The following is a 27,457-nucleotide window of genomic DNA, read 5'->3' as shown; positions in this document are numbered from 1 at the left end:
GTTGTAGAGCCGGTGTTTCTGGGTCATTATTAAACCGCTGCTTCGACAGCACTGGGCCTTGAGCTTGTGTTTGTGTTTTGTTCCTAACTTTCTTACTGTGGTGGTCCACCCCTTGAGGAATGTAGAGGAAACACTGTAGTATTGGCTGTCTCAGTGTGTGTGTGTGTGTGTGTGTGTGTGTGTGTGTGTGTGCCAGGTCACATTACTGTGTGTGTGTGGACTATGTATGACACTGAATAAAAGTGTCCAGTAAAGCATAATGATATGCGGGGCCTCACACACAGAGCTTAGGGGCCCGACCACCTTAATCCGCCCCTGCCTGTGGCCTATGTTTATAAAACTGTGTGTGTTAAATTGTTTAATATTATTTATTTATTTTAATTTAATTAATAATCCAAGGCCTCCATCATTGTACTTTTAGTGCTTCATTTCCCACAGTTCATTGTGTCTGCTTCTCGTTGTCTTTTTTGAAACAATAAAATGAATAAAAGCAAGGATGCCAGTGCTGTGAGGTGTTTATTCAGATTAAACACAATTCATCATATATTTGCTGACTTAAAGGTTTTTGTTGTTCTCCTTCTGTTTTTTTATTCTTTTTTTCTAAGTACTTTTAAAGCAGGATAGATAAGCCAGCCCGCGGGTCCAAGAAGAGTAGCGGCAGCCATAGTGATAGACATAATGTCCAGTGTAGTTTTCACCTAGAAGAATAAACAGAAAGTATTTATTTTCTAAATCACTGTGTGAAAACTTGTTGCTTTTGTAACCTTGATCCTAATTTTAAATTTAAACAATTTTTGCCATAATATAGTCTATAATCCTGTGATTTGCACATTTGAGACATTAATGAGTATCCTACAATATGATTCTGCATGCAAGGTCGTGTCGATCTACTGTACCTGCTTGCATTCTGGCTTTCCGTATCTCAACATCTTAGCAAAGTGCTCACAGTTGTTTGTAATCAGATTGTACGGACGTCTCTGTCCCACAAGGCTCTGTGCGTCTCTCAGAATATCTTGGATGGGACGATGCTGATGCTGAAAGAAGTGTGGATACATTGATGCTAGATCATCCAGATGATTGTTGATACAGTAATCATCTTTGCCAACCACATCCTTAAGTTTCTCTCTCTTCACGATGGCCTTGCCTTCTCCTACTGGACTCCCACTGCTGGACCCAGTGTCGGCTACAGAGAAAGAAATGGAAAATTAAAAGCAATTATGACTCATGAGACTAGAATGGAATAAATGTTTCAGACTCAGTAAAAGTTGAGCTCAGTTGAGCATGTGCACGGTCACTTCCTGGTGTTCAATAAGCCAGCTTGGGCATTTCCTGTTAGCTGTCATTCTGGGTTACCAGAATCTAGAGGGGTGTATTTTTTGGGTGGCTAACGCCCCCTTAATCACACCTGTTGATGATCCTTATTAATGGCTTCATTGCTCATTCTCTCCAAGGACTCTGATGAAGATGTAACCACATCGAAACGTTAGTCATTTATTGTTATGCACCTTAAATAAATATATTAATCAGTAGACATCTGTGTTGCACCGGCGATTCCTTTTGTTTGATTTAATAGAAACACTTTTATTTAAAAATAAAAAGACAGTAATTCCCACTCTGACCAGCAGAAGAGGAGCATTTATTGGCTCATATTAGCCGTTTCCAGTCATATTTTCACACTCAGATATTACTCACATATTTAGTGATTGAGTGACACAGAAAGCGAGCACGGCTCCGTCGCTCTATAATCACTGAAGCTGTCAGTCAAGCTCATGATTTCAGCACACTTGTGAAACTCACATTCTGTTCAGTGATTAACTAAAGTGCATATATAACTGACAGTGTGTTGATGAGAAACTGATGGTCGAACAGAACTTTGCTGAGGAGGAACACTGAGGAACGTGTCTTTTCTATGTTGTCTTGTGTTTAAATAACTAAATTAATGCTAGGCCTGAATATATTTAAGTGCCTATATTCTGATTATGAACTAAGTATTACACTATACTAGTGATGCTGTTAAAGCCACAGACACACACCAGAGGTTTTCCAGCGGCTCATATTATTGCTGAAGTTCTTAAGATCGTTCCCGGCATACAGTCAAACGGCAAACATGTAACGGCAGCGTGTAAAGCGTGTAAAGCGTGTAAAACACTCACAGTCTATGGCCAGATGAATCACATCTCCATCGCCGACATACAAAGCCCAATGTTCATATGGCTGAAATGTGAACTGTCTGTAGATCTCAATGAGGTCTCCAGGCTCCGGATTCTTATCATATAGGAGAGACATCAGTCAGTCAGGCGTAGTATTTAAAAAAAGATACAGAGCCATTTAAATCTGTCATAATATAATATCATACTGTTTATCTAAAATAACACAATACCATTGAACTTGTGAATAGATAAAACGTCTCCGGTTACTTTCGTAACCTCGGTTCCCTGAAAGGCAGGGAACGAGACATTACGGATGTCGTATATGGGAACTCCCTCTCTTCTTCACATCTGCTGAAATCTTATAGGCTAACGCCAGCTGACACAGCTGGCCAATTGACGCAAAATATGCAAATACTGACAAGACACCTGGCAGTATAAATTGCATAAACGCGCCAATTGCATCAGAATTAAGAAAAAAGCTAAAATCTGAAGCGAACACGGCGGCTAGCGTAATGTCTCGTTCCCTGCCTTTCAGGGAACCGAGGTTACGAAAGTAACCGGAGACGTTCCCTATCGAGGCGGAACTTCGACATTACGGATGTCGTATATGGGAACTGTATAGAATCCCGCCGTGGAGCATAACATACCACTTGAGACTGACAGAACCCACAACCAATAACCGTCCTTCTGGGAATGCGATCATCTGATAGGGCGAGACTGCCAATAGCAAGCCCCTTACCCTGATAGGCCGAAACTGGCCAATAGCAAGCTCATCTGGACCTTGCTAGAATTTGCATATCCCAGGCAAAATAATGAGGAGGAGGATGCACTGACAGTTATCCTGGGCAACACAACTCAATAGAGAACAAGTCAACGCATAGCGGCGACAGTGCACTAAGCATAACACAGTAAAACACAGATGACTCATGAGCAATGCGCAGAGTAGAACAACTGTAACTGTGTAAAGGCCATTGCACACTGAGTCCGAAATTTTCGTATGCGTTTTTTCGTGTTCGTCAGCAGTAAAATTCGTCACGCACAGAAACCTTGCACACTGAGTCCGATACGTATTTATTAAACCTTTGCGGAAAAAAACGCAAAAAATACTAAATGGATTCATCAAGCAGTGAGGATGAATTTGTTGCCCTCTTTCTTCTTAAAAAGAGAAAAAGAAAGAGGAAATATTGGGTCCATCCAATCCTGAGATTGCGCCGAGAGGAAGGAGAGTTTCACCTCCTTATAAAGGAGTTGCGAAATTATCCCAAACGATTCAAAATTTACCTCAGAATGTCAGTGGAACAGTTTGATGCTTTGCTAGCGATACTGGAGCCACATATTAAAAAGAAGACCACCAATTTCCGTGAACCAGTCGATCCTGAACAGAAACTGGCAGTATGTCTATGGACGTACACACACACACGCGGCCGGCAGAAGCGCTGGGCAGACAGAACAGCTGTATACAGGTTATATTTTATTCAGTGTCTTTGTAATCCGCATTTTGTTTTTCATACAGTACTTGTGCTGCGAGACGAAGTGTATCAACTTGTCAGACGTCATTCTGGATTTTGTCGTTCGCTTGTACGGTGGCTCTGAATTTTGCAAAAAACCTCACAAAACACTGGCTGTGGATGCGAAAAACGCAGAAAATCGAACCCAATCCGAATTTTTTTTTTACGGACGAAAGTTTCGTAGACAGTGTGCAAGCATGATTGACATAACGTGAGGTCGAATTTTTTTTTTAACGTGCGAAAATTTCGGATGCGAATTTCGGACTCAGTGTGCAATGGCCTTAAGGGTTAAATCTTAACTCACCGAAAGCACTTGAGATGCTACAGAGGGTATATCCAACTTGTAAAATCTGGCGAACGTATTGTGAGAAGACCAGCCAGCTGCAAGGCATAAATCCTGAATAGACATACCCTTGGCCCAAGCCCATGAAGAAGCAACTGCTCTCGTCGAATGGGCCTTGATGTTAAGGGGGCATTCCTCCCCCATGCGATCGTAAGCCAAAGCAATAGCATCCACAATCCAGTGAGCAAGCCTCTGCTTCGAAACTCCCCGACCTTTGTTACACCCGCCAAAGCACACAAACAGCTGGTCCGATTGCCGAAAAGTGGCCGAGCGAGTAATATACATCCGTAACGCTCTGACCGGGCAAACAGGACTCTGAGCATCAGCGTCACCCGAGGCTGACTGCTCAGCAGATAAAGCAGGCAGGGAAACAATCTGCGCTCTGAACGGGGTACTGAGCGATTTAGGGACATACCCAGGTCTCGGTCTCAGCGTAACATTACAGTCCCCCGGTCCAAAGCGAATGCAGTCGTCGTTTATCGAGAATGCCTGTAAGTCTCCGACCCGCTTCGCCGAAGCGAGAGCTATAAGAAGAGCCGTTTTTATGGAGAGTTCCTTGATCGCTATCGAGGCTAGGGGCTCGAACGGCGGAAGAGACAAAGCCTTCAAAACCAGAGCCAAATCCCACGGCGGTACCGAAGGCGGTCGCGCGGGGAATAATCTCCTAGCTCCCTTAAGAAAACCGATCACAGATGCATGCTTACCGATCGACCGTCCGTCGACCGGGGGGCGAAACGCCGCAATAGCGGCCACATACACCTTCAGAGTGGACGGTGAACTCCCGTTATCCATCCTGTGCTGAAGGAAGCGCAGGACATCCGACACGGAACAGTTTCCCGGGTCGATGTCGACATCCTGGCACCATTTAGAGAAAACACCCCATTTCAGAGCATACAAACGTCTGGTCGACGGAGCCCACGCCTCGGCAATGGTGTTCAAAACCCGCGAGTGCAGCGCGTCCTGTCCGCTCAGCGAGCCCGCAGCGGCCACACATGGAGGTTCCACAGCCCAGGATTGGGATGCCAGATCGTGCCGCTCGCCTGGGACAAAAGATCCCTTCTGAGTGGAATTTCCCATGGCGTTCCCGCTAGTAATTCCTTCATGTCCGCAAACCAAGGCTGGTTTGGCCAGTTGGGAGCTACAAGGATTACTGACGCTTTTTCCTCCCTGATCTTGCACAACACCGTGGGCAGAATTTTCACCGGAGGAAAGGCATAGAGTCTGGTCTTCGGCCAGCGCGAAGTCAACGCGTTGCCCAGCGGGGAACGAGTCAGCGAGAAGAACACCTGACAGTGCGTGTTCTCGACCGTGGCAAAGAGGTCGATCTCTGCTCTGCCGAAACGGTTCCAAATCAGTTGGACCGTCCCCGGGTGGAGCCTCCACTCCCCTTGAGGAATCCCGTCCCTCGACAGCATATCCACCCCGCGGTTCAGGACACCGGGGATGTGCGCTGCTCTCACGGAGAGAAAGTGCCTGTCTGCCCATAGCAGGAGAGCCTCCGCCTGCTTGAAAAGGGCTTTGGAATGCACTCCGCCTTGGCGATTTATATAGGAAACCACGGACGTGTTGTCGGTCCGGATCAGCACGTGCCGTTGTTCTAACTGAGACCGAAAAGCTCTGAGGGCTAGGGAAACCGCCATGAGCTCCAAGCGGTTTATGTGCCACTTCTTCTGCAGTTCTGACCACTGACCCGAAGCGGGCTCGCCCAGGCAGACCGCTCCCCAGCCTGAGGTCGACGCATCCGTCAAAACCTCTATGCTTCGCGTCACGATGCCCAGGGGAACTCCTGAGCTGAATAACTCCGTGTTTTTCCACGGCGCCAGAGCGCGAACGCAGCTGTGGGTAACCGTGCTACGCTTGTGGCCAGAGGACCACGCACTCGGAGGGACTCGATCTTTCAGCCAGAGTTGAAGCGGTCTCATATGCAGCAGACCCAGGTGACAAACTGAGGAAGCCGCTGCCATCCGTCCCAGTAGTCTCTGGAAGTCTTTCAGCGGGACCGACCTGCCCAGTCTGAAGAGACCCAGAGATGATCTTAGAGCCTCGACTCGCTCCGGGGAGAAACGGGCTCGCATCCTCACCGAATCGAAACACACCCCCAGAAATGTAGTGGTTTGACTCGGCGTGAGCACACTCTTCTGGACGTTTACCCGCATCCCAAGCGTACTCAGATGGTGAAGCAGGGCTTCCACATGACCGATCAGCGTTTCTTTCGAGTGAGCTAGAATCAGCCAGTCGTCCAGGTAGTTTAGAATGCGTATTCTGCTCGACCTGAGGGGAGAAAGCGCCGCATCTACACATTTCGAAAATGTGCAGGGGGCTAGAGCCAGTCCAAACGGAAGCACCGAATACTGGTAAGCCGTGTTCTCGAACGCGAATCTTAGGAAGCGTCTGTGACGCTTCACTATTTGGATGTGAAAGTATGCGTCCTTTCAGTCCACTGAAGCGAACCAATCCCCGGGACGAACCTGTGCCAGGATCTGCTTCAGCGTCGTCATTCTGAACGCGCGTTTGTTCCTCTCTCGAGCAAGCCGCGAACTTCCTGTCTCAGGACATGGGCGTTTTGGGGCAAAGTCAATGACGGAATCACGCCGCGGAAGCAGGGTGGTCTGCGTTTGAACTGAAGCGTATACCCGTGCCGAATTATGTTCATTACCCACGGCGAAATGCCCGGAATAGCCGCCCACGCGGCTTGAAAGTGACTCAACGGGGCCGTGTCTTGATCTGCGGTCATCGCCGCTGCCGGTGGGCTGCGAACGATTTGGGACCCCTCGCATGGCCTTATAGGTATGAACCGCGACCCTGTGCTGCTCGCGGGCAGGACGGGAAACACGGTGTGAGGTGTAAGAGGGGGAAAGAGCTCTTTTTGTGAAGTGGTAGCATGCTTTATTAGACTGAGCGTCATCATCGAGGGACTTAAGCAATTTAGCTTGGAGGACCTGGAGAACAGCCATCGCGTGGAGGGCTGACACTGCTTCTCCTGCCGCTCCGTATGCCTTGTCAGCCTGATGAGCAGTGAACCTGCAGGGCTTGGACGGCAGGCTGCGGTCCGAGCCCAGAGCAGGCGTCGATGGGCAGAGATGGGAGGTGACGGTCTCTTCCACGGGCGGCACGTGTAGATATCCGTGTGCCTCCGCGTCGTCGACGTGGGGGAACAAGGCCTGGGTAGAGGCGAGGGTGCGCGCCGACTGGGGCGCAGCCCACGACTTTACCACATGGTCGTGCACGTCCGGGAAGAAGGGGGTTCCCCTCTTCGATGTGGCCTGGCGGCGGCTCGAGTTGAGGAACCACGAATCGAGCTTACTCCTGGGTAGGCTCATCCGGAGCGCTCCAAGAGAGGTCCAGCTTGGACACCGCCTTACTGAGGATCCTGAAGAGCTCCTCTTGGAGGTCTGCAGGGCCCTCCTCTGGCTTGACGGATTCAGATGCCCAGTCCTTCTCCGAAGCCGACAGGGACATCGAGTCGTCTTCCACGCTCGCACCAAAGGAGATGAAGTCCGCAACTTCGCGAGGGGGGTGGAAGGAAGCATCCAGGAAGCTTACCGCGTCCCGTTCTTTGTCCCCGGGGGTGGCGGGACCCACCAGCGGCTCGCTGGCGGCGGTGGGCCCAATCCCCGCTACTGTACGAGCCATATCCCGCCTGGCCTTGAGTGCTCTCATGGGCATTTCAGCGCAGAGATCGCACGCGAGGTCGTCCGTGAGCGCTGACTCGGCGTGAGCCAGGCCCATGCAGGCGATGCAAAAGAGGTGCGTGTCGGGCTGCATGATGGGGCCCGCGCACAGATTGCATACGGTCGCCATCGGATGCTGAAGACAGTAAGGTATCTTTGGTGCACCTTCAACGATGGCAAGGTTGATTTCTATTTCCAGTCGATAAAGTATAGCACACTTGATTTGAGCGTGAAATGAGAGATTCTGATGCAATTGGCGCGTTTATGCAATTTATACTGCCAGGTGTCTTGTCAGTATTTGCATATTTTGCGTCAATTGGCCAGCTGTGTCAGCTGGCGTTAGCTTATAAGATATCAGCAGATGTGAAGAAGAGAGGGAGTTCCCATATACGACATCCGTAATGTCGAAGTTCCGCCTTGATAGGGAACAATAAGAGAGTGTTAAGTTAGCCTAAAAACAGCTTCTGTACACATGACATAAGCTCGTTTCAGAGGTCTATAAGTATTTAGCTTTCTGTTTCCTTAGAGAACAACTTGTGTAGTTTTAAACTCTTCCAAGCTCTGTTACCGTAGTAAAACTGCTTTCCGGCAACCCTTGATCAATGAGCAAACAGTCTTTTATATCAGAAACATCAGCCAGAAAAGATCTATTATCTGATTGATGCTGTCTTTCACTCTCTCCGTACGTTTGAGTTCATTACAAGATATTTACTGTGGCCATGACCAACTCCTTCTGTTCTTCTGGTTTTCTGCTCTTCTTCTGTTCTTCTGCTCTTCACTGTGATCCTGTTAGAAACACATGAAGCTTTTAGACACACAGGGGCAGGTCCTCCCAGTTTCCTGTTTTTAACCACAGCGCAAAGCTTCACTTCAGCTTGAGTGAAAAAAAAACAAAAAAAAAACCTTTATGACAAACGGAAACTCTGAGAGCATGCTTAAAATCTGGAATTCAAAATTTTATAAAAATTCATGATTGTTTGCCATTTATCATACTGGTAATATCACATGCATTGGAAAAGAAAAGTTTTTAAATTAAATGGCAAATGTGAGCCTTTTCACTCTCAGATGTTTGGACTCGACTGCATTCCCAGCTAATATAAATATGTTTTAACATTTTGTTAACGTTCCCTTTAAGTTATGAAAACGTCATTTCTGAATGTTCTCTAGTTTCAAATGTTTACAAAGAAAAAAAAACATATTTATGCAAACATTAAGGAAACATTCTATTTAAACATTATGGAATACTTTTGAATGTTCTCATTCTGAAACAAGTAACATAAAAAAATAAAAAAAACTACAATGTTTCAGAGAGTTCCATAAATGATGTATAAATTATATTTGTATAATATAATTACAGACCAGTGTCACCACACTCTAAAAAGTTTAACTATTATTTACTCTTTTTTTTGGTGAAACATTTTTACACACACACACACACACACACACACACACACACACACACACACACACACACACACACACACACAAAAAGTACATTTTAAAGCTGTGAAATCAATTAAATATGATATACTGTATGAATTGAGTAAAAAAATTAAGTAAATCTGAGTAACTGCATCTGGTACATTAACAAATGAAATTGAGTAGAAAGAATTTAACATTTAAACATTTAAAAATATATAATATATTTATGAGTAATTTTAATTGTTTTTATTTATGAGTAATACTAACTTTTTTATTTCCTCTAAACCTTTGTAAAATAGTATTCCATACAACCACCAGTATACATGACATAGGCCTTTATTGTCGATGAGTAGCTAACGTCAATACAGCACATTTTACACTGTTTTTAACATACATACAATATTGCCTACATTTAAACTCATTTAACAAACATTTTAGAAGTAAAAATTAAACATTTAAACATTCAGGTATCCTAATTCAAGTGTAATCAACCGGTCTGTTATCCAATGTAAAAAATAAAATAAAACATTCACAGAGCTGAATTTCACGGAGGAAATGCAGAGGTTCTGCTGCGACTCAAATGTGAGAGGAAGGGTGTGACACACACAGAGAGGCCTACACGACAGTGGAAACAGGAAAACACACAGTCTGAGGTAAAACTCTTGACATCTGCACACAGAAACAAACATGATCAACATTTGACAGCATCTGTCACTATTGTGAGATTCAACCATGCTAAGGTTTGATCTTGTGAAATGGGTGTACAAGTGTCATCGTTTAAGAAACATCCCTTTGAAGAAGCGTAAAAATAATATATGCATGATTATCCAACGTGATCTCATGAGAATACGTGTGTATTTTTACGTAAAGTGAAGTTCTACCATACGTACATTTATTTACGTTTTATACTCACAGACACGTATAATACTGACGTATTTACAGCACTAAAACGTATAATATTTACGTACTGACAGCAAAAAAACGTAATTTATTTACGTATAAACAACTTTATCGACGTACAAATTTGTACGTATTCATATTTAACTTATATTAAAATCGTGGCATTAATGTTTTGACTCTATTGCATTCAATTGTCTTATCAATTAAATTTTCAGTCGCATTAACGTTACAGTTTAACGTTAACGTTACTCATAAATACAGATTTTCTAATACAGAAATATACAGATATCTTTATGAAATATTCGTAAATAGTTTACGTTTTTTAGCTGTAAAAATGTAATAATGTTACGTTTAAACGTTGCAGATACGTCCACATTATACGTTTCAGCATCTATCCAAACGTGCAAAAAAGTACGTTTTCTATCTTTGAAAATTATGTATTAATACCTACGTATTAACAATGAGACCAGGCTGGATTATCAGTCCTGAGTGTCATTAGTAATGTGTCATTTCTTATGTGGTTTTTTTATTGCTCTTAGGGCATGAAAAACAAGATTTGAACCCTTTTTTACACATATTTTTCAAAGAAATTTTCAGATATCCACAATTTGGTTTTACCTGAAGAGATTAAACATACTACAGTAATAACAAAGAAATTGTCATGATTAATGGGTTCCCCTGTCTTGTCCCATGTTTAGTAGTTCCCCGTTATGGTGATTAGTCTCCCCAGGTGTCAGAAATGCTCTTTTGAATTGTCTTAAGCTTTGACTTAAGTTTTAAAAAAATTATTAGTAAAAAGTAAGGCTTCTCTAAGAGTAGGAGACTTTTATAAAGAAGCTTAAAGCAACTTTCAGTAAAGTCTAGGACTGATTCTTAAGTGCTGTGAACTAAGGACTACAGTGATGTCAACCCAAAATGGCCGCCCTCAACCACTGAATCAGCCAATAGTGAGCAAGGGTGAGGTCACTGCAGCATGACACCAATCATTTAATGTAATTATAATAAAATCATTTAATTAAAACACTGAAACTTTAATTATTTTTTATTTTATTATTGCTTTGCATTGTGCAAAATTATCACAAATTAGTATTGATGCTAACCCTGTGGAAAAGTGAGGCAAAGGAAAATGGTCAGATTCACCCTTTATTCAAATAGTATTAAAAATGTGTAAAGATTGTGTAAGCGTATTGTGTAGTTGTGCCTGGAGTCAATTGTTTATTAGTGAAAACACAATGAAACATGCCAAATTGTACAGACATATTTTTAGCCAGGCTGTCATACAAAGAAATTATGAACACATGAAAAAACAACAGAGGACAATGAAATAGAAATAAATGTAAAAAATAAAATAAAAATAAATTCTAATACTTGTAGTATAAAAGGATGTCTGTTAAGGGTTAGTTCACCCAAACATGTAGATTGCTGTCATTAATTACTCGCCCTCATGTTGTTTCAAACCTGTAAGACCTTCATTCATCTTCAGAATACAAATTAAGATATTTTAGACGAAATCCGGAAGCTTTCTGATCACCCATAAACATCAACGTCATTGCAACTGTCAAGCTCCAGAAAGGGTTTAGACTACAGTGGTTCAACCTTAATGTTATGAAGCGACGAGAATAATTTTGTGCACAAAAACTAAAAAACGACAGATTCCCCTGCCACAGCAGTGATGTCTCCTCTGCTCCCACAGGTTTTCTGTTACTCTGGCTATTTTCTCCACTGCCACCGCACTGATGTCTCCTCTGCTCCCGCAGGAACTCTATTTCTCTGGCTAATTTTCTATACTGCTGTAACAAGGCTGTCTCCTGCTCCCGCAAGAGCTCTGTTTCTCTGGCTAATTCTCTACTGCCACAGCAGTAAGGTTTTCCTTCGCTCTCATGGGTTTTCTGTTACTGGCTATTTTCTCCCCTGCCGCAGTAGTGATGTCTCCTCTGCTCCTGCAGGAACTGTTTCTCCGGCTAATTCTCTACTGCCGCAGCAGTGAGGTTTCCTTTGCTCCCACAGGATTTGTTACTCCAGTTCATTTTCTCTACTGCTAGCAGGGATGTGTCTGCTCCAGCAGGAGAACTGTTTCTCCAGCTAATCTCATCTTCTGCTACAGCCTTTCTCCGTCCAGCGAGCTTCGGTCTCCCAGAGGATGTACTGTAGCATGCATCCAAGTTTTCTCTTCTGTCCAGCGAGCATTGGTCTCCCAGCGGACACTGCATGCATCCATTTTTCTCTCTTCTCTGTCCAGCGAGCATTGGTCTCCCAGTGGACACTGCATGCATCTGTTTTCTCTTCTCTGCAAGCATCGGTCTCACAGCGGAGGCAGTCCTTCCGTCCAACCTCATAGACTGCCCAAATAATTCCAAACACGAATTCTTCTCGCCGCTCGGCCACCTAAACCATGCTATACACATAATTCCGCAAGGCCGCCCCTGTCATCACGCACCTCCTTGCCCTAAGTTTATGGATAACTTACTCTAATCAGTGGAATGGCTTAACCTTTTTCTTCGATTACATCTCTCTCCCCCTTGATTTAAGCCGTTGACAGCTCCTTCCAATCGTCGTCACGGCTTTCCCAGGGGGGAAAGTGGTCAGCTAACAGAATCCTGGTCCATCGCGACAAACTAAACTATGCACTGCATCAACAAAGGTCGTTCTTACTCACCCGCGCTAATTGGCACTCCTCAGATGCCTCATCTGGAACTCCGCCTGATCAGTTTGTAACAACTGCCAAACACGTTCCAGGAGCACAAAATCAAATCACTGACTCTCTCCCATTACTCTTTCCAGAAATTCAGGACGTTGGTGCCAGAAGCATAAAAAGCTTAATAGAGCTATCTAACCAGCATGCAGTTTTCAATAAATTAGTCTACGGTAAGCCTGCCCCCGCCATAAATAAATCTCAAACATCCCTTCTCATTAAAGGATTCAAGAACTTATCCCACTCGTCCGGATACCAGTCAATCTATTGCAATTGACATACTCACCAAATGTATTCCAACACTCTGTCTCGCATACCATTCCACCAACTCCGTCTGCACACTGGAAGCTCGTCTGTCCTAGCTGTCTTCGGTTTTCTCCACCACTCCGAATTGACTATCACATCTAACGTCGACTCAAATACCCATCCTTCAATCTCAGATTTACAGATCGTAGATATCTCCCATCCAACTGTACCACTCTCTTGATTTACTGCAGTATAAACGTTCAATGTTCAAATCTCTACTCGGCCCATATCAGAAGCGTTCAAAACCTACATCAGATCCAGCCGCTTCCACATCAAAACGCTCACCAAGCCATAATTAAATCATTCATTTCCATCACCTGCTGCGCTCCATCCATTGTCACTCTCAGTACCAGTACCAAGTTCCAACCCACTTCCAGTATCATTTGGTTCAAGCTCGATACAATAAACATCTACAATACAGCGTATTTTTTACAAACAATGGCAGGCTCCCCCGTTCGCACACGTAACCGCTCCTCGTTCAAGGGCCGGGCTCTGTCCCCCTTCTGAAGCGCTGATCGAGCCCTCCCGTTCGAATCGCAGTGAGAGTCTGCCCGTCTTAGTCGTCGTGGGACGGCCGCGCTCGTGTCGCTGTGTGGGCTCCCATTCGTTGGGCCGCGGGGGTTCTGTTCCCGTGTCCCAGCCCCCTTCGAAGCGCCGGTCGAGCCCCCCGACAGAGTCCAGCGGGCGCCCTCCCTTCCACTGGCGAGGCCTACCCATCCGATGCCGTGAGCATCCAAGTTCCCGTCGGACGCTGCGAGGGCCCTCCCAGTTGAATGGCTAAACTCTTTCTCAAATCACGCTCGTAAAAATCTTGCGTCATCGAGTTGACAGTTCAACTGCCGAATGGGCTTATCCGTCCGATGCCGTGAGCATCCAAGTTCCCGTCGGATGTGTCGGCTTGAACAGTCAAGCTCGTTTTTAGTAAATACCTTCTCATGCCCTGCACTTTTTGGGGGGATTAATTCCACATCATTTTACGATTGCTGTCCTGCGCTTACCTGGCTTTTATGGGGGGAGTACTCTGGGTTCGGAGCCCTCCCCCCGGACAGCACGCCAAATATGCATAAACTTATTGTACTAATTATTTGTAGATGTGAACTCGTGAAATGATGTTTTATTAACAAAGTTCGGGAGGAGCAGGTTCAGATAATTAACCAAATTATGCACAGCTGGAGATTAATCAGTAATCAACTCAATAACAGAGTATAAATTCACTGCAGACCTATCTCTGTTCATTGAAAGTTTGTCAGCATCCCTCCTCCACCCCATCTCCTCACTTCCAGTTCCATCTACACTTCCAGTTCCATCTACACTTACCAACTGGGGGGAGTACTCTGGGTTCGGGCCTAACTCCGAGCTCGGAGCCCTCTCCCCGGACAGCACGCCAAATACGCATAAACTTATTGTACTAATATGTAGATGTGAACTGGTGAATACCCTACAACATCAGTTCCCAACAGGGGGGGTCGCAGCCCACAAGGGGGCCTCAGCGAGCTCTGTGGGGGGGTCGCGTCGTATTTTGAATAGTTTTGAGCAATGACCATTAAATTAAAGTCCTTAACTTTTTTCTGTTCAAATTTTACAAAATTGATATAATGAGCGAGTTCATCATGAATCCATTTTCCAATCCGTGTTTTTGTCTTATCCTGAACCACTATGGTACACCTATGATAAGTGTTTACATTGGGACTATTTCACACTGGTTCAGATCGCTGCCGCTGCGGAGTAGCCCAGTACCTGCGTGACTCGTCATAGACGCACACAGAGGGAAGTAGTTCCGACTACAATGTTCTTCCGAAATACGCATTATTCTGTTAATAAACGCAAGTTTATTATTGCTCGCTATAGCGCCAAAGCGTAAAAAATAAAGCCTCTCATTGATAAAGCCTCACAAATAACATGCAAGTATTGAGGTCCCAGACAGCAGTCATTTAGCCTATATACTTTTTTTTTTTTTTTTACCTACACACCAGTGTGAATATTTTTGTTATTGCATTTCAAATAGGGCCGATTTATAGGCTACTCCTAGGCTTACATTTTTAAATTACAAAGGGCCTACTGATGTTTTTGTTATTGTATTTTCAATATTATAGGCTATTATTTGTGCATAAACATAGTAAATGTTATAGTAAACATACAGTTTGCTTGAAAACAACATATTCTGTCATCCTTGCTGGCTTACAAGAGCGATAATATCATGTGAAGGGGGGCCCTAAAATATTTTCTTGGGAAAAAGGGGGTCTCAGACAAAAAAAGGTTGGGAACCACTGCCCTACAAGATAAACACGGTACTTTTTTGGCACAACATAAACCCATTAATATTACGAGACAATAAAATATAACTTTAATTAGGGTTAAACATTTGAATTCTTACACTTAAAAACTGAGGGCGCATCTCCGCTGCTGCATCCGGTGTGTAAAAAATACAGTCGTATTTTTTAAATTTTGCGGTCTTTCTCCTCTGCTATTGACGCAGTTTGGACTCATCTCTTCAATCGGACTCGATTGTTCTCCACACCGGCTGCCATGTTTACATCACCACCATTACAACAAAGCTCCTCCCTCCCGCACGCAATGGGTTGTGGGCAATATTAGCTGTTAGAGTGTGCACTGATCTGCACTTCGAATTCTAACCGGAAATAGAAGACCATCCGGGTATCTTTGGAATACTCATTTCAACATACTGTAAGGCGTGGGGTTTAACTGTCCGTGGATTAATCTCAAGAATGACGATGGACTTGAAATATTGACGGCTAACAACTTTTATTGAGCAGAGTGTTAGAACTGGGGAGCAGAGCAACACCACACTTATCTCCCGCACAAAACTCGTCCGCTTTCCCCCAAAAACTCCTCCCCTCTCATTTCCTCATCCTCTTTCTCTGAGGACTCCACACCAAAATAAAAGTCCTTAACAAAAATATGTATAAATAGAATACAATGAATATTAAACAAAAGAAATGTCACATTAGTTACCCTGTGGGAAAAGAAACGTCCACGTTTTCAACATACAGAAAATAACAATGCCATTAATAAACCAGGCAAAGCAATGTGCAGATTATTGGTGCACTAAAACCAAAAGTTTCAATAAACACAATATGGTCCGTAGTCCAAGACATGCAAGGATTTCAGCAAAAGTTATAAAGCAAAGGATGGATAACCCTTTTTCTTTTTTCTTTTTTTTTCTTTCTTTCTTTTACTTCACAACATAGTCTTTGAACTTTGCAGGCAATTTGACAGGCCTGCGACCTAACGGTCTAGAGTCTAGAACAGCCTGTGGAGCCACAGCAGTAGGACAGCCCCCTTTTGAGGTTACAGTGTCCATATTATCAGACTGAGGGACATGAAACTGTCCAGTGTTTTGAGTTACGTTCAGTGGTGACTGTCCCACAAACAATGACCTAGTTGGATTGGGGACTTCTCCAGTAAAGACAACAGAAGGCAAGTTCTCTCGGACAGCAAGCATAGAAGAATTAGAAGTGCTAGGGGGTACTTCCTTTTCAACAGTCTGTGTAATGGGAGACGATGCATCTGATGCTGTATGCCCCAGCTTATATGTGGAAGACAGGTAGGGTTTAAGACGGTTATGATGTACCACTTTTGGTGTCTTTTCAGGAAAACCTTTTGGCAGAATAGCATACAGCACAGGATAACCATCGGCAGGCTGGACAGTTTGTGTTACAATGTAGGGTCCTTGCCAGCGTGGGGCCAGTTTACATCGGGAATGAGCAGGATCATTCAGCCAAACCAAGTCTCCCACACTGTACGTGGTGAATTTGGCCTTTTTGTCATATTGAGCTTTTTGCTGTACATGAGCATGTTCCTGATTCTCCTGACGCAACTTGAATGCAAACTGCAGTTTCCTGTAGACAGACGTAGCATACTCTGCCGGGGTGCCAGCAGAGGCAGTAGAAGCTTCAGTAGGACAAGGAAAGAGTAAATGAACAGGCAGTCTGGCTTCACGTCCATGAACAAGGAAAAAAGGGGTGTATCCAGTACTGCTGTGCACACTGGTATTGTAAGAGAACTGGATTGACCTCAACATGGTATCCCATGGCTCTGTTTGCTGATACAGACATTTACTCAATTGGTCTTTCAGGGTGCGATTGAATCTTTCAATTAAACCATCTCCCTCAGGATGATAAGGAGAAGTCCTAGTTTTGGTGACACCCAACTTGGAACACAACTCCTTGATTAAATCTGCCTCAAACTGGCGGCCTTGATCTGTATGAAGGCATTCAGGAACACCATGCTCTGTGACGTACTGTTCAAAAATACAGTGTGCCACCGTTACAGCTCTTTGGTCCTTCATGGAGTACAAATTCACGTACTTGGTGAAATAGTCTTGAAGAACAAGGACATATCTATGGCCTGATGGTGTCACCGGAAGCTCAGTAATGTCAGCTGCCACCTTTTCAAAAGGATGATTGGCATGAATATTCTGTAAGGGAGCTACTCGATGTGGGACTGGCATAGATCTAGACTGGCATGAAACACACTGTTGGCAGTAGTTCTCTATGTCTCTAGCCATATATGGCCAATAGAAATGCTCCCTGCCCCTTGCAAGTGTCTTTTTATAGCCAAGGTGACCTACAGTGGAATGACCATGTAAAAAACGTAATATCTGGGGGACAGCTTTACTGGGAATGACTACATGAAGAGAGGGTGACTCTTTTGGTTTGTTACAGGCAAAACGGTAGATTGTTCCATCCTGCAAATGCAGTCTATCAAACTGTCGCCAGTACACTTTGAGCTCTGTTGAACCTTTCTTTAGAACCCAGGCTGGGGGTCTCTTTTCTTCCTTCAACCATTCACTCACTGTCCTCAGTGTGACATCATCTTTCTGACACTGTGCAAGATCTACTGACAAAGTCTGAGAAAGGTCTATGACAGCATGAGCGGTCAGAGGGGCGGTGTCTACAGAAGGTTCTGGTTTGTCTGACATTGCGGGAACAGAAGGAAGAGTATCACTGTGACTCGGGCGTCTAGATAGTGAATCTGCATTTGTGTGCTTTACGCCATTCCTGTGTTTTATGACCCAATTGTACACGTCAAGCTCCAATACCCAACGTGCCCTACGTCCTGTTGGATCTCGATCAATAGGCATTGTCTTTAACCCTAACAAGGGGCGATGGTCTGTAACAATCACAAAGGGGCATCCTTGCAAGTAGTGTGAAAAATGTCGAACAGACCAAACAATAGCCCACCATTCTCTGTCAAAGGTGGACCAGTTACGCTCTGTTGTGCTTAGCACATGACTGGCATAGGCTACTACCTTTTCAACACCCTGTTGCTGTTGTGCAAGCACGGAGCCAATCGCATGGTGAGATGCGTCCGTATAGAGAATAAAAGACTTGCTGAAATCAGGGTAGGTGAGAATAGGAGGTGAGGATAGAACATGGCGAAAATACTGAAATGTGTCCTCACATTGTTCGCTCCATGTGAATTTGGTATGTTTCCTCGTCAGAATGTGTAAAGGGGCTGCCTTTTCCGCAAAGTCTCTGATAAACCGGCGATAGTATGAACAGAGGCCTATGAAAGCTCTAACTTCTGTAGGTGTAGTTGGACGAGGCCAATTCAGCACTTTCTCAGTCACTTTGGGGTCAGGTTGAATGCCATCCTTTGACACCACATGTCCTAGAAAGAGTACAGATTGCTTGAAAAGCTGACACTTTTGAGGATGGAGTTTGAGACTGGCCTGCCGCAATCTACCAAACACTTCAGCGAGATCGTGAATGTGATCTTTAAAGGTCTTACTGAAGACTATGATGTCATCGAGATAAACCAGAGTCTTAGACCAGTGGAGGCCACGGAGAACAAGCTCCATCAACCTCTGAAATGTTGGGGGGGCATTAGTAAGGCCCATTGGCATGACCTTAAACTGATAGAGGGAATCTCCTGTAGTAAAGGCAGTTTTTTCTTTACTAGCATCATCCATTTGAGTCTGCCAATAGCCACTTGACAAATCTAGAGTGCTAAACAAGGTGGCTCCAGAAAGGGCATCTAAACTGTCATCCACACGTGGCAGTGGATGTGCATCTTTGATGGTTATTGAGTTCAAACGCCTGTAATCAATACAAAATCTGTAAGACCCATCCTTCTTACGAACAAGTATCACTGGGGAGGCCCATGGGCTATGGCTAGGCTCAATTAAGTCAGCATCAAGGAGTTTCTGTACTTGTCTGTGGATTTCCTCTCGTAGGACAGGAGATGTACGGTATGCTCTCTGACGCACAGGGGATGTGGAGGATGTGTGTATGCTATGCTTAATCAAATCCGTTCTACCAAGATCAGTAGAGGAAGTACTGAATACATCACAGTTCTCTTGTAGAAGGGAGTTAACTACTTCTAACTCATTGGGAGTAAGAGTGTCTGTACCTATGCGAACATCAGGTAATCGGCACGAAGGGCTTGGCAGGTTAACCTGAGCTACAAGACCGTCCACAGGCTTATAGAAATCAGAAGGCATGTCACGCACAGTATAGAACTGACCCAAATGGGTCTGTTTGGGCAACTCAATGTCTTGGTGTGTAGGATTAAGCAGATGAACTACTGTGAGCCCATTTTCGACATTAGAGAAGCTACGAGCAACAGCTAAATCTTTGTCAAAGGTCACATGTGGTTCCAAAATACCTTGAAAACCATGTAGCTGACTTCCTGTTTCTGAGGTACACGCTACCGAGGCAGGAACAACAATCTCTGTCAAAGGGGGGACTGAGACCTGTGAGAGGAGGAACACATTACAGCAAAAAGGCAGTGCTTGGGAGGAACTGAGAAGTGAAATTTTTTCATTCTTGAACAAAAAAACACCAGAGGCTGTGTCAATTGAAGCACCATGCATTTTGAAAAAGTCCCACCCAAGAAGAGCGTCCTGTCTAGAGTCTCTTACGACATACATGTTCATACTGAATATGTGTGACCCCAGACGTAATGTGACAGATAATGAGCCTAAAATGTCTAGCTGTTGTCCTGTCAGTGTGTGTGCCACCTGGAAACTTTTCAGTAAGGGGCGATGTTTAAGTGCAGGGATGCGTTGACATAAGGCCTCACTGATGAGTGACAAACCAGCGCCCGTGTCAAGGAAAATACTGACTTCTTGGTCCTCCACGAGGCCTTTTATGTAAGGTGTCCAGACTGTGGTGTCCACAGATGTGACTGCATTGTTGCTATGGGCCGCTGACAGTTGAACTGAAGATTGGCCCTCATCTCCAGCTACCACTCGTTTCCCGAATGCTGATGTTCGACAAAGTGTACATGGCGTGAATGGGGTCGTTGTGGACTTGGAGAGCGACGTCTGTGATACTGCTCATCCCTCCGTCGATCTCGGTTCTCACCTGGGCTGCTGTCATCCTTCAGTTGATGCCTGTAGCTGGGTTGAGAAGGCACTGAGTCATCGTATGCAGTATATCTCTGCGGAGGGCTAAAGTGGGTCTCTCTACTGTCGTATTGTAAGGGTCTGTCATACCCTTGCTGCTGCTGATGATAACTTGGCCCGGGGCTCCCGTGTAGTCTGCGATGAGTGTTACTGGAACGTACCGGAGATCTTCCTCTGAAGTAGGGCTCATCAGATAAGGTGAAATGTTGATAACGAGAAGATGGCATATAGTGATTGTCTTTCACTCTGTCAAGTGAAGGTGATCTCTGACGATAGGAGAAGTGACGATCAGGAGGTGAGACAGCACTGGTGTGATGAGGCTTAGGCTGCGTCAACATAGTCACAACAGACTGAAGTTTGTCTACTTTCAGATGGAGGTCACTGAGCTGCGCTGCGAGCATATTGGCAGACTCAGTTGTGAGGCTGTGTACCTCAGCAGGTTGAGGTGCAGAGGATGTCGGCAGTGGAAAAGGCTCAGTGACTGTGGAACGTGCCCTCTCACACCGACCAGCCACTTTAATCGCATCCTCAAGTGTAGTTACACCAAACTCATACAGTTTAGTTTGCAGTGAAAGTTCAAGTCCAGCTATAAAGCGTCGCAAAATTTCACCTTTGATGGCAGATTCTCCATAATCCGGAAAAGCCTGGTGAACAAGGCGGGTCAATTCAGCAGCATACACTTCCAGTGGCTCGTTACTCCGACGCGGTCTGGCATTTAAGTATGTCTGAAAAGTTCTCAGTAGCTGTTTGTGGTCAAAAACTGCAGCAATTTTGTTACATGTACTGTCATAATCAGCTTTTATGTCATCTGACAAACTATCCCAGTAACTGAATGCAGCACCAGCCAATCTTGAGGGAAGTACTTTGGCAAGCTGAGGTTTGTCCATACCTGAGGTCTCACAGCATACTTGAAAACGACGAGCCCATTGAGAAAAGCTTTCGTTGCCATCCCCAGTGAAGTCTGGAGGTAAAACAGCTCTGAAGTGCACTTGTGGGGTTGATACATTGTCTTCAGCCATGTTCAAAAGAGTGATGCCAATGCAATTGTACCAACCAGGCCAGTACCAGCAAAGTCTTATTTATAAAGATTGTCTGCAAGTTAGACTTATACTGTAACTTTTGCAGTGAGGATGAATATATAAATAAAAAAAAAGTACATGAACACATAAAATAAGTCTATTTTATAAGTCTTATTTGCAGTGCCTTCTCCTTTTACTCTCGGCTATGTGCAGTTACCGAAGTCCGCCACAGGAGGGAGACACACGCTCACGTTTCAGAAAAAGTGAGCGTCGTCAAATCCTGGCAATGAGCCAACTTCAAACCGTCGAGATGCAGGTGTCTTCTTTAACTCCTTTTTTTTTTTAACCAAAATAAAACGAAATAAACAAATAACTACACATGAAAAGAAAACTCACACGATGGTGAAAACAATGAAGCTGCTCTAAAGTTATAAATATAGTCCGTCGGAATACAGTCCATGTAAATGTAAACGTTACACGTTAAGCAAAACGCGTCCGTACCCGTTTAACAGCAACTTCTCCAAAGAGGCCAGAGACGATCACCGCTGCCACCAATAAATATGTAAGGCGTGGGGTTTAACTGTCCGTGGATTAATCTCAAGAATGACGATGGACTTGAAATATTGACGGCTAACAACTTTTATTGAGCAGAGTGTTAGAACTGGGGAGCAGAGCAACACCACACTTATCTCCCGCACAAAACTCGTCCGCTCTCCCCCAAAAACTCCTCCCCTCTCATTTCCTCATCCTCTTTCTCTGAGGACTCCACACCAAAATAAAAGTCCTTAACAAAAATATGTATAAATAGAATACAATGAATATTAAACAAAAGAAATGTCACAATACTACGATTTGGGACGTACTAATTCTAGTTTCGCATACTATTTAGGACGGATAGTATGCGAATTGGGACTCAGCAATGGACACTTATCACATTCATCACAGCTGCTCATCCTTTAGTTAATCGCCACTGTGTATTTAAAGGGTAACTAAACAAACAACTTTTTTAGTTAATGATCTGTAAGAATGGGGCTTTATTAGTGCTGTTCATTGATTAGAGTAACTTTTTTGACATTTCGGTATAAAGTGTTTTAATTCTACAATATATGGTGTAAAAACGTCTGAGTGCTGCCCTCTTCAGGTTGAACGGTGGCTACTGCAGTTGAAGTTTCCTATTGGATGTTTGCAGTGTCCTGTGACATAAGCAGGTTCCAGCTCACCACGCCCTTGGCAGAATAAAAGCATCTTGTTTCGTCAAAACCACTGTAGCGAGTCAGGAGTTGGAATTGCGAGAATTGAAAACGATCAGGATAGCGGATATTAGTATCTAGTTAGCATAGCTTTTATATAGTTATTTAGCTTCTCAAAAGCAACACAGTGCCAAGTGCTGCTCCTCCGGCATGACTCCACCACCGCAGCGGCGTCTTGATGTGAGCTTATATTTTTAGTCACAATTTATGTTCCTATTAGGCTAAAGTTAACCCTCTGGGGTCTGCAAACACGCCGCGTGTTTTGCTGGATTTTTTCACATAGCAGCAAAATAGACTTGAAATATTCCATCATTTATGGTCATACAGACTTAAGAAATATGAAAAAATAAACTGTTACAATCGAAACTAAACATTGTGCTTTTGTAAAATGAAGAAGATAAGCAGGGTGCTTTCTGCCTCCGTGAACCTTTTTTTCTGGAGCACGTCTCTAAACAAAACTCTGCGAATACCATTCACACAGGCATGAGCTATCTTTATAAACATTTAAGTGTCTAATTTAAAATGATCTAATTCAAAACGAAATTTAGTTTATGAAATCTGAATGAAAAGATAGAGATGTCAGTCGGAGAGCGCGCACTATTGAAACGAGTCTCAGGTGCACAAGGTCGGGCGCTTTTTTCTAAGGTGGATATTGTCCGCACCACTTTTGAAACATCTCGTGGCACGAATGTACAGTACAAATAAATAAAACATCTCCAGTTAACTAGCAGAGCATTCATTTAGTTCGTTTGTTAAAGCTACACTGTGTAGGATTTTCTCCCATCTAGTGGTGAAATTTGATATGACTACCAGCTGAATATTACTCTCTAGCCCCTTCCATCCCGAGGGCGTTTTAACTCCTACGGCGGCCGGCAGTCGCGAGTAATCTCCCCCGCGCATTCGCCTCGGTGCCACTGAGTGTAAAAGCGCGAAAGACCCCTTAACCTTTAACACTGTTTGTTGCTACCCCCCTTAATTTACTGTTCGCGGTCAAATATGAGGTGTGTGTGCGTGCATGTGTGTGTACTAAGCATTAGTTATGTCAATGAACAGGGCCCATTTTAATGTTTGCTTTCTTGTTCTTGTTTCTCTCTTGTTCCCTTTTACAGGCACATTGAGAGCTCTGGAAGTGTGGATTCATAGCTCTGTATTACACTGCTCAAATTTTTTTTAAATAAAAACATATCAGATCTCAAAGTATGTGTATGTTGTCAGTCATTGTACATTTAGGTTGAAACTGAGTGATGTTTGACATTGAAATTATTATATCAAAATATGTCAATAAATTTTGATGTAATTTTGACATTAATGTTTGATGTCACATTTATGTTGAATTGATATCGAAGCTTGATATTGAATGATATCAAAATAGCATTAAAATGACATCAACATCATGACATCTTGACGTCAAATAAATGTTGAATTGACATCAAATGCCAACAAAGCATGACATCAAAATAACATCAAAATGACATCAGCAGAGGTCAAAATCTTGACATCCACACTTTGACGTCAATATGACTTTCATTTTTGACCTATTTCGTGACGTAATTTTGACATAAATGACAATGTTTGATGTCATATTGATGTTATATTGACATGAAATGCCCACTGCGCTGCAATCAGTGGCGCGGATACTGTGTTCTCTCAGAGTCTTCACTCAGACGCGCGCTTCAATCCGTTGTGGAGACTTTCTATTCGTTCCGGTGAAATTACAAAAGAAACTGCGCATAAATGTGTCCCTGCCTGATATACAACCACTGATAAACATAATCGGTTTTGATGAGTCACTTCCCATAAATCCTGATGTACTCGTTACATCATGAGAAGAATGGCATCTACGCTAATTTTAGTGTCTTTGTTTATCCCAAGGTTTTCCCACAGCCTGCCGGATCCAGGCCGTATCCAGATCTGATGAAGGACCTTCGCCTGGACCGATGACAATGCAGTGCTGAAGTGCCAACTAGTCACTCCCTATGGAGGATCCCTTTACTACTCTACAGATAAAGCGTCATCAGGAAACTCAATTTGCGTATCTACCCCGAATTGATAAAATTAAATAAAATTCTGTATCAAAATTTATAAGGAAACACCAGTACTTTGTTTAGGCTTGGTCTGTAGGGAATTCCAAACCTGCACACATATATTCAAACGCACATAACTATAGAACCAGTTCTTAATGCGCATCTGAACGCCATCAGCGTTTCTCACAGGTTCGTGTTTAAAGTCTGTGTAGAGGGAATGGTGTCGTCTTAGCGGCCCCTAATTTAATAACTAATGATCGTTGCGACGGAAGCAAATCAATCAAAACTAACTTTAGCTGGAAAATAACTTTATTAAAGAACCGCTATAAAGCCTAAACATTCTCTGTTACCTTAAATTATACGTTTATCTCTGTAAAGCTGCTTTGAAACAATCTACATGGTTAAAAGCACTATATAAATGAAGATGACTTGACTTGAGGAAGAAAAAAAACTATACGAGTGCGGATTAGAACCCAGAACCTCTGACACACTTGGCAAAATTTCTGCCACTTGACCATATAAATACACGCTTGAAATAGTCGGATCTATGTTTAATAGATAGTGATGATGTGCATCTCTTACCTGCAGACGACAGCTTCAGGGTGGATCTGTGTGTGTCTGGTCCAAGTAAATTAAATTAAACATTAACAAATTATGAGAATTACATGACACTGAACAAAGGAAAAGAGTTACAAACAGATAATGTTTTTAAGGCTTTTTTTTTTGTTCTCAGACAACTTAAAGGGATAGTTCACTTTGAAATTAATTTTTGATATGTTTTAGCTTACCTCAAGGGCATCCAAGATGTAGGTGTCTTTGTTTCCGCAGTAGTTTCAATTTTGATATTTTTAGGTCAAATCGTTCTTGTCTGTCAGTCATATAATGCAGGTCGATGGTCACTGGCTCAAAACACAAGCACAGAGTCCAAATTAAAACAATTCCCCATCGTCCAAATGAAACAATTCCCCATCATAAGTACACATTGATGGCCTAAGACACGAAACGAGCGGTTTGTGTGAGAAACGAACAGTATTTATATCGTTGTTATCTCTTGAAAACAGCACACGTCCAAATGATCTGACGGCGCGGGCGGGTATAGATATATAAATAGATGTCGTCTTGGCTACTGCAGTTCATTGGAACGAAACCGTAGCCAAGCGACATCTAGTGTATATATCTATACCCGCCCGCTGGCGGGTATAGATGTATACACTAGATGTCACCTTCGCTACTGCAGTTCATTGGAACGAAACCGTAGCCAAGGCGACATCTATGTATATATCTATACGCGCCCGCGCCGTCAGATCATTTGGACGTGTGCTGTTTTCAAGAGATAACAACGATATAAATACTGTTCGTTTCTCACACAAACCGCTCGTTTCGTGTCTTAGGCCATCAATGTGTACTTATGATGGGGAATTGTTTCATTTGGACGATGGGGAATTGTTTTAATTTGGACTCTGTGCTTGTGTTTTGAGACAGTGACCACAGACCTGCATTATATGACTGACAGACAAGAACGGTTTGACCTAAAAATATCAAAATTGAAACTACTGCGGAAACAAAGACACCTACATCTTGGATGCCCTTGAGGTAAGCTAAAACATATCAAAAATTAATTTCAAAGTGAACTATCCCTTTAATTGAGAAGAAGTATTTTCACAAATATAAGAAAGAGAGGTTTAGCATTTAGATATTTAGATTTATGAATATGGAATTTTGCTAGTAACAAGATCAGATTAATTACATAAAAATGACCTTTTTTAGATTGGTCAAAATCAACAAAGCCTTCCAGTAAAACACACATTCATTATAGATTTCAGACCTAATAAATCCTAAAACATCTTGCCAAAACATTTTTGTAAATGGACAATACCAGAAAAGATGAACTACAGTTTCGACAGAGATGATGTCACAGAAAGAGCAACTGGAGGAAATTTTTCATGTATTGATTTGCAGGGGAGCATTTATGAATTATTTTAAAAGAAATCTCTTTTACTTTATTGGTTAAAAGAAGCATCCACACTTTTTTCCAACAGATATTACCGACTGCATTATTCCAGTAAGCGGTCTTGCTGAAATAGTGAACGGACTGATCTACTATTGTTTTTATAAGGAGAAGCAAAGCATAATTCGCCAACAGAAGTATTGACCAAACTCAAAGAGACTGGAAGTAGAGATTGAGTTCCTCTCAATAAAGCAAGAGCACCTGATGGGATTGAACCCAGAACTATTGAAAATGATCTAGAAATTCCTTATATGAAAACAACCATCCTTGAGAATTAACTAATTGACTGACTAACAAGATATTTTTATCAAACCAATTCTGAAAAAATATAGATTTATTCTTGAATAAAATATTACAGTTATTCCAAATCAAATATTTATGAGGAGAAAAGTTGTGCTTAAACATCAAAGACCAAGCCAAAAGAGACGCCAATGAAAAGCAGATAATATTGCTGGTCATTTTTCAATTTTGTAGTTACATAACAGAAGAAAATCCAGACCACCAAACTGAGAAAAAAATTAATTAGGACTAAAGTTCCATAAAGACGCTGGGTTCTTTCTAAACTGTTTCAACCAATTCATTTTAAAGGTATAGTTTAAAGTACTAAAATCCAAAATATTAAGACCACCCTTTTCACTAATATTCATTACAACGGATTTTCTAATACAATTAATTGAGTTTTTCTACAAAAACTTAAAGAGTATCTGGTCAATATTTTGACTGAGCTTCGACTTCAAATGAACAGATTGAGCAGCAGAAATAAGCCTTCAGCCTTCATAAGAAGTACCTTGC

General features: G+C 43.2%; 1 protein-coding gene across 1 annotated transcript; it reads right to left on the bottom strand.

The window, feature by feature from the left end:
* Window positions 1-25,733, bottom strand: LOC311093758 (phospholipase A and acyltransferase 4-like). The gene is made up of 6 exons (XM_084131358.1): window positions 25,446-25,733; window positions 25,240-25,275; window positions 8,359-8,458; window positions 2,154-2,265; window positions 897-1,183; window positions 1-698 (listed from the first exon to the last, which is right to left on the bottom strand). Exons 1-6 carry the CDS (start codon window positions 25,454-25,456, stop codon window positions 588-590), a joined length of 657 nt encoding a protein of 218 aa, XP_083987484.1. The 5' UTR covers window positions 25,457-25,733; the 3' UTR covers window positions 1-587.
* Window positions 25,734-27,457: the final 1,724 nt, after the last annotated feature.

This window comes from Abramis brama (genome assembly GCF_963993115.1).
Source record: "Abramis brama genome assembly, chromosome: 12".
Lineage (NCBI taxonomy): Eukaryota > Metazoa > Chordata > Actinopteri > Cypriniformes > Leuciscidae > Abramis > Abramis brama.
This window is presented reverse-complemented; position numbering and strand designations above follow the sequence as displayed.